This window comes from Triticum aestivum, chromosome 2B (genome assembly GCF_018294505.1).
Source record: "Triticum aestivum cultivar Chinese Spring chromosome 2B, IWGSC CS RefSeq v2.1, whole genome shotgun sequence".
NCBI classification, from domain to species: domain Eukaryota; kingdom Viridiplantae; phylum Streptophyta; class Magnoliopsida; order Poales; family Poaceae; genus Triticum; species Triticum aestivum.
The window spans coordinates 2,696,238-2,703,747 of NC_057798.1; the positions used below are offsets into that span (position 1 = coordinate 2,696,238).

Consider the following 7,510-nt stretch of genomic DNA (forward strand, 5'->3'; position numbering starts at 1 on the left):
TCTACAAAGGTATGTAGATGCACTCCTATCACTCGTTGCTAGATGAACTCATGGATGGATCTTTGTGAAACCGTAAGAGATTTTTTATTTTCTGCAACGTTCCCCAACACTGACCTGATCCGGAGGCTCTTGCTTCCAGTTCCAGCGACGGAGGTGGAGCACAGCAGCCCCAAGGCGACGCGCCTTCGCCGTTGCCTGCCATCCCATGGTGTCTCCATGCCGCCGCCTCTGCCGCCGTCGTCGGGAGCGGAGTAGAGCAGAGGATCAAGGAAATGTTGGGTTGGGCCACTCCGGTGCGATAGACTAGTCGGTGCAAAGCAGAGGAGCATTTGAGCTCGGGAGCAGAAACCCTAGATCCCTCCGAGTAAGGCATTTCGCAAACCCTCGCAGCTAGCACTCGTCTCCCCTCCCCCGGTGCCACCCCCTCACCTCTGTCGGACAAGGTGGTCGAGCATAGCCTGTGCTGCGAACGGCAACGGGCAAAGTGCCCTCTCGCGCTCAACTTTCCCACAGATCCGTGGTAGTTCGTGCGGCCTCCCCCAACGGCAAAGCTCCTCTGGTCGAGGAACTGTTCTAGGAGGCACGACGGAGCGTATTCCACTCCCCTTCTCCCTCCTGACATAGTGTCGTCCAACGGGGTGGTGTGTGACAGTGTCCTGGCTAAGGGGCCTCTCACCAGGTCGACTCCCAGCATAGTTGTCTCATGCACATGCTGGATTTGTGGAGGATTCTACCTCCTAACACATTGCTAACTAGGATCCATGTAACCTAGGGCCCCCAGTATACTATATAAACTGGGGTCTAGGCTTTTAGATGGAGATCAAGTTACAACGACTTGTTCTTGGCACTTTGATACTTGGATCATTTTCATAAATGGTTGTGTACACTGTTTGACGCGGAGGCCCAGGATAATCCTCCTTTTTGAAGAAAGCACAGAAGTTGGTTAGAAATCGCCCAAATACACACGAAAAAAGGTCGCCTATTGTATTTCTGCTCTCACATATTTAGAACTTGTATGTTCCTTGTTCGTCCATCTTGATACAATGTGACTTTGTTATGCTACTGAATTTCTGGCCAGTTGACTCGACAATCAAGAAATGGCAGGGGCTTGTAAAACACTAGGCCCTTTTTTAGTTAAAATTTCAAATTCTAGGGGGTTTGCCATAATCAAATGGGCCCTTTGCCACTGTATTCTTGGAAGTTTCATGAAAATTAATACTGGAGTGCCTGAGCTCGAGCCTGAGCAGCTCAGCGTCATATGGGCTGGATAAGTCAGTCGTCCTTATCCGACGAATCTCCAGTGGCCAGCAGATCAGATCACGGGAAGTTTAATTAGTTATTTATTAATTAGGCGCCGTGATTGGACCAGGGACTGATCAACACTTGAGTCTAGTGAAGTCGTCTCAAAATTTTTGGGTACCTAGGGGTTCATAAGATATATATATATATATATATATATATATATATATATATATATATATATATATATATACTGCTCTTCTTGGTAGAAGCATGGAGTCAACTTTCTTACCCGACGTTGTACTACTAACTAAATCAACAACTTGGCAAACTAAACTATCCGCGTTTCAATGTGCTCGTGGATCGGAATCATCGCGGATGGAGGGAGGACATAGTAAAGTGTGCACATTGATGAGTGTATAAACTGCACGTGCATATGCCTTATTGTGTGCTGCGTGCTGCCAGAATGCACATGCATGCGATATTCACCAAATCCTTAGCTTCCTTGATTGGCGAGTAGTCGCCCAATCGAGAACCAAACGCGTCCTCAGTTATCGTTAGTTTGTCATGCCTGTACGTGCACAGATTGATTTGCTTATATATATGAGATAATACGATTAGGTATTGGAATTTTGTTAGTCCCGCCAGAACTAAAATTTGAAATGAAAATACAATATTGAATTGGAATCCTTTTTTAATTTGTGTTAGTCTCATGATGAAATGTACTACTTGTTGGAAGACCGATCCTCACATACATCCATGCTTATTTGCTGGCCATGGGTAGAGGGAGATTCACCGTGTAGATTGATGAGTGTAAATTGCATGCTACCAAAGTGCACATGGATCCCGATCTTCTTATAGCTAGGAGGGTGCGCACATTGATGAGTGTAAATGGCACAATGCCCTATACTTGTAGACCGTGCGAGATTCACCGTGTCTTGCGTGCTACCAAAGTGCATATGGATCCCGATCGTGGTGAGGCAGAAAAGCTGTGTCAATATTTTGTTTCAATTAGCTACAAGTGGAGTACACCTCCCCCGCAACTCCCTCTATTTAAGAGCAGCCCGATATTGATCTAGCACCACTACACTCATTTCCTTGACACAAACACACAGACACCCGTCCCTGGAGCTAGCTAGCAGCCGGCTATATCAATCTCCAGGTATGTATGTCCAAGTGCTGCAACTCTTGCCTGGTAATCTCTTCTCTATACTTTTTATATCTTTTTCTTTTGTTGGTTACTTCAGAAATGCCCGTTATAGGTGTCCTGATACATGTCAAACTGTTGCCAGGTAGGTCCTGATATAACATGTGTTGATCATTAAACTATATATATCACAAATGAAAACTATCCTTTCAAACTAGAACCAAACAACTTCACAGGAAGCAGATACAGCAATGGAAGTTGAAACTATGTCATAAATCTACTAGTAGCTAGCTTGCATGAAGAAACAACTTCACTAATCAAAGTTTCCATACTTCTTTTTTTATGTGCGAAAAACTTATGATCTATTCATCAACTGTCAAGGCAGTACAAAACACGGCTGAAGTAAAAATTACATCCAGGTCCGTAGACCACCTCACGACGACTACATAACATGTACGATGCCTTATGTGCCGGTAAAAAAATTATCGTTAAAGAAAAACTTTAGTTACCTCCAGAAAGATTGTAGTCGATATTTCCCTACCCCCGTTTTTCTCATTTCTTAGGCACATGAAATTCTTGTGACCCAACTTTTACTTAATTGTGCAAATTTCAGCAAAACTATAGGGGAATTTCTTTGCAAATTAAAATATTTTTTCCATTACCATCTATGGTATTAGACGAATAGAAGTTTACATTATTTTATCCAGTACATGAATATACAACTCATACTTCTATATGACTAACATGTAGTTGACTAATAAATATTAATCCAGGCCGAAGTAACATCAAGTGACAAATATGTCACTTAGCAAGATATTAATATTAATGAGCATATTATATATTTTCATATTTAACACCACGGTTTAATTAATTATTATTACCTTCCTTATTTGTACATAAAGAAAAGTCTACATTGACCCGCACAAACCTTATTGACAAACTCTTACCTTCGAAGAGGTAATAAATCTACGAGCCATTGAACTGCAAAAAATGAAAGGTTCACATTTACTAGGACCGTCTTAAAATTTCTTCAAAGTAGAACCAAACAACTTGATCTAGCCTTTGATGGTTGGATCGTCGGTTCCTTCTTGAAGGCGTTGCTGTTGAAGAACCTTGTCATCCTTGTGGTGTCATGAGAAAGCTGGTGCGGATAAGGTCATTGCCGTAGTTTGTCCATTGCGGATTTGATGCTTTGGATTTTTTTTTTCATGGATAGGCATAGCTTTGGTCTTGTATGACTTTGCTATTCGCCGATGTGGTTTTTCTTGTGTGTGTTGATGTTGGCTGTGTGCATCCGAGCTATGAAGAGGCCGGGTGTGTGCTCATTGTGTTTGCATCCATTTGATACTTCATATCCACTCTTTATCGGAAAAAACGAACCGAACAACTTGACAGAAGCAGAGCAATGGAAGTAGAAAAGATGTCATAAATATAGCTAGCTAGCTGGGATAAAGAAGCAAGACCACCATAAACCTTTCTGGCATATACATTTCTTGTGTTATCTGTATCATATTATATACACTTTAAAGCATGTGTGCTGAGTTGAGAAAGAGAGCGCAACTGCCAAGTTTATATGGTATTAGATGACAAGACAAAAACACTTTATTAAATATTTTTTTTGCTTTACTAAGAGAAAGAGAGCGAAACTTATATTTTTATGTGCAGCTACATACACAAATTGATGAAAATTTACATATTATGTGTGTCTATGGCTCTCTTTTTGCTAGATTTTCCTTACACATGAGTTAGGTAAAAAAAACATTTGACACACTACGTCTAAACATGAATGCAGTTCTTGCACAACACCCACTATGAGTGGACCAGTGGATGGACGCACAGAGAAGGAGCCACTGGCCGTAGTGATTGTGTATGCATTTGACTGCACCACACCGACCCCGGACTGGTACAATGTAGACAATGTGTTTTGGTTGGTGCAAGAGAAGCTCACCCGCATCAGGGGTAGCAGCCTCGGCTACACATACGTCATGTCAACCCCTAATACTTACACGTCGGATATGAAATTGGTTGACTCTGCTGAGATAAACGGAAATGGCTACAAAAGTAGCCCGTCCTGGAAAAGGACTGCCTGTGTGAAAAACATGACATCTGGACTCTATGAAGCACATAGACTAATCAATGAACATGGGAACATGAATGCAATCATCTTGTTATTTTCTGATGGGTTGGTTAACAAGGGCGACTTCTTTGACGGAGCTGAGGACTTCCTCTCCAGTGTGCCCGTCTACACGTTTACCCTCGGCGGAAATGCATATAACCAGGTATGAATCTGACTAGAGCTAATCCAGTCCATATAATAATTTAAAAAATAGTTAATTTAATTTTTATCGATATCATGTCTATATGCTACAGGGTCTTCGCACCATTGCAGCAAATTCCCCAGGCGGGATGTTCAGCCCCCTCCCTGTTCCGGACTTGCCAAGCCTATCCGTGCCCTTCTCCCAACTCTTGGATAACATCCTCAATGATACCACGATGCACAGTGAGAAGAATCCTAGTCCCACTTCAGGTATATATATACAAAATCACCCGATCCAATTCCAATATAGGAATATTCATAAAATTATGCTTGCTAGGAAACAAACATATGATTGCGTAAATGATGAATGGCCAATGTTGATGAGCAGGGAGGTGGCCGCTAAATGTAGTGATTGTGTCAGCATTTGATTGCACCACCTCGACGCCAGCTTGGAACAAGGTGAATCGTGAGGTCTATTGGTTGGTGCAAAAGAAGCTAACCCAATTTGTTCATAGTTGCCTTGGCTACACATACGTCATGTCCACCCCAAACACGTACACATCTGAGATGAAACTGGTTGACCCCATGGAGACAGAGGCAAGTGGGTACCCAAGAAGCTCAGCCTGGCGAAGGGATGCTTGCACGAACAACATGGCAGCTGGTCTCGTCGAGGCACACAGACTGATCAGCGAGCACGGGCACCTGAATGGCATCATCTTGCTCTTCTCTGATGGGTTGATTAACAAGGGCGACTTCTTTGATGGAGTTCAGGGCTTCATCTCCAAAGTTCCAGTTCACACATTTACTCTTGGTGGGGATGCATATAACCAAGTACGTATTTGACCAGGTTTACTTTAATCCAAATTATGTCCAGCTTATTAATCAATTCAATTTGCGCACATATCATGTGTATATGCTATAGGATCTTCTCACCATCGCAATAAATTCACCGGGAGGCACGTTTCACACCCTCCCTGTCCCGGAAAAACCGAGTCTATCGGTGCCTTTTTCGAGGCTGGTGGATACCATCCTCAGTGGCGCAGGTATATGTAACAACAAATATTCGACCCGATCTGAATTCAAGAGTGATCATGATATATGCTTGCTAGGAACACACACACACACACACACACACACACACACACACACACACACACACACACACACACACACATATATATATATATATATATATATATATATATATATATATATATATATATATATATATAGGGAAAATGCATCCTACTACCGGGTGTAGTTACACGGTAGTTACACCCATTCCTCATATGCTACCATGTGATAGTATATACTCTACTTTATTACTTTTAGTATGCTCATATACTATATCTAAGATACTCCAAAGCTAACTATGTGAAAAAATTGCATGTGAGCCCATGTTTTTATAATATTTATGAAATACGTACATATTTGTACGTAAAAAGGAGTATGCTCAAAATATACTACATACTACATAAAAAATAGTATATATATAATTGAGTCAATGGCATATTGATTTGTAGGGAAGTGGCCACTAGACGTGGTGATTTTGTATGCATTTGACAGTACCACCTCAAGCCCAGATTATAAAACTGTGGACAATATCTTTTGGTTGGTGCAAGAGAAGCTCACCCGTCTCGTGGATAGCTGCCTTGGTTACACTTATGTCATGTCAACCCCGAACACGTGCACGTCTGATATGAAAATAGTTGATTCGACCGATACGGAGTTAAAAGGCTACAAAAGAAGCCCGTCCTGGAGACGGTCCGCCTGCACGAAGAACATGGCGTCTGGCCTCTTCGAGGCCCACAAACTGATCAGCTACCGTGGACACTGGAGTAGCATCATCTTGCTCTTCTCCGATGGGCTGATCAACAAGGGAGACTACTTTGATGGAGCCGAGGACTTCGTCTCCAAAGTACCCGTCCACACGTTTACTCTCGGCGGAGAAGCGAACAAGCACGTAAGTACAAGATTGGAGATACACTAATCCAAGTTTCATGAAAATTTAGTAATTACACCAACTCACTCATGTATGACGCCTATATGCTATAGGTTCTTCATGCCATGGCAAAGAATTCCCCTGGTGGGATGTTTCACCCCCTCCAGGTCCCTGATAAGCCGAATCTACCGGCACCCTTCTCGCAACTGCTGGACAACATCCTCAACGGTACCACGAGATCCACCTAGTCCAAAATTCCCGATTCAGGTAATATTATACATCATTATATATTCTCCACAAAGAAAAATAGAGTATTATATATTAACTGGCTACATATTCATGAGTGTGCCAATAAATGAATGGTTACTGATGTGTGACGGTCATTCATGCAGCTAGGAGAAACAAGGAGGGGCACGAGATGATGAAAAACCGCCCAGCAGTTGCTGAGGCTACGAGTCGTCGCCACCTTTGCCACCAATCTGTAGCTACTCTACCTCCGCCATTTCGAATCGTCACCACTCACACGGCTCACCTACACAGCGATAAATTTGTAATTTACATTTTCGGCCCGTATCGAATACGGCCAGTCCTTATTTACTTCTGAATAACTTTTTTCCAATAATAATGTATTAGTTGCATGAGTTTCCTTTGGTTTTCTTGTAATCACGCTTTACTCTATCAAGTTTCCCCTGAAGTTGAACCGTGTTCGCTAGAACTCCATACATACAGTTCTAATATTGGTCCGGTACGGTCAAGAATGATGGTCCATACATACAGTTAGGTTAGCTAGCTGCTGTTAATTTCTACTAATTTCGAAGTCAGCGCCTTGGCGTACAATTTTGATTTCTCAAATTGCTATTAATTTCGAAGTCAGCGCCTTGGCGTACATGTTAGGTTAGCTAGCTGCTGTTTGGCCAAGATGAAC

The 7,510-nt window shown here is 42.4% G+C and overlaps 1 protein-coding gene across 2 annotated transcripts; it reads left to right on the top strand.

Moving 5' to 3' along the window:
* The first annotated feature begins 2,146 nt into the window (after nt 1-2,146).
* LOC123039818 (uncharacterized) lies at nt 2,147-7,269 on the top strand. 2 transcript variants are annotated; one of them, XM_044462821.1, is made up of 8 exons: nt 2,147-2,401; nt 4,179-4,665; nt 4,757-4,913; nt 5,032-5,474; nt 5,566-5,686; nt 6,167-6,606; nt 6,699-6,852; nt 6,978-7,269. In XM_044462821.1, the coding sequence occupies exons 2-7, from the start codon at nt 4,198-4,200 to the stop codon at nt 6,831-6,833; spliced, it is 1,764 nt and encodes a 587-aa protein (XP_044318756.1). In that variant the 5' UTR covers nt 2,147-2,401; nt 4,179-4,197; the 3' UTR covers nt 6,834-6,852; nt 6,978-7,269. The 2 variants fall into 2 exon arrangements, with proteins under 2 accessions (XP_044318756.1, XP_044318757.1); XM_044462822.1 differs by having other exon boundaries at nt 2,325-2,434.
* Nucleotides 7,270-7,510: the final 241 nt, after the last annotated feature.

Excerpts from the sequence above, each read along its gene's own strand:
- LOC123039818 (XM_044462821.1), top strand. The coding sequence starts at position 4,198 with ATGAGTGGACCAGTGGATGGACGCACAGAGAAGGAGCCACTGGCCGTA. Across the intron at positions 4,666-4,756 it reads GCGGAAATGCATATAACCAG|GGTCTTCGCACCATTGCAGC; the intron begins GTATGAATCTGA and ends TATATGCTACAG. Across the intron at positions 4,914-5,031 it reads GAATCCTAGTCCCACTTCAG|GGAGGTGGCCGCTAAATGTA; the intron begins GTATATATATAC and ends GTTGATGAGCAG.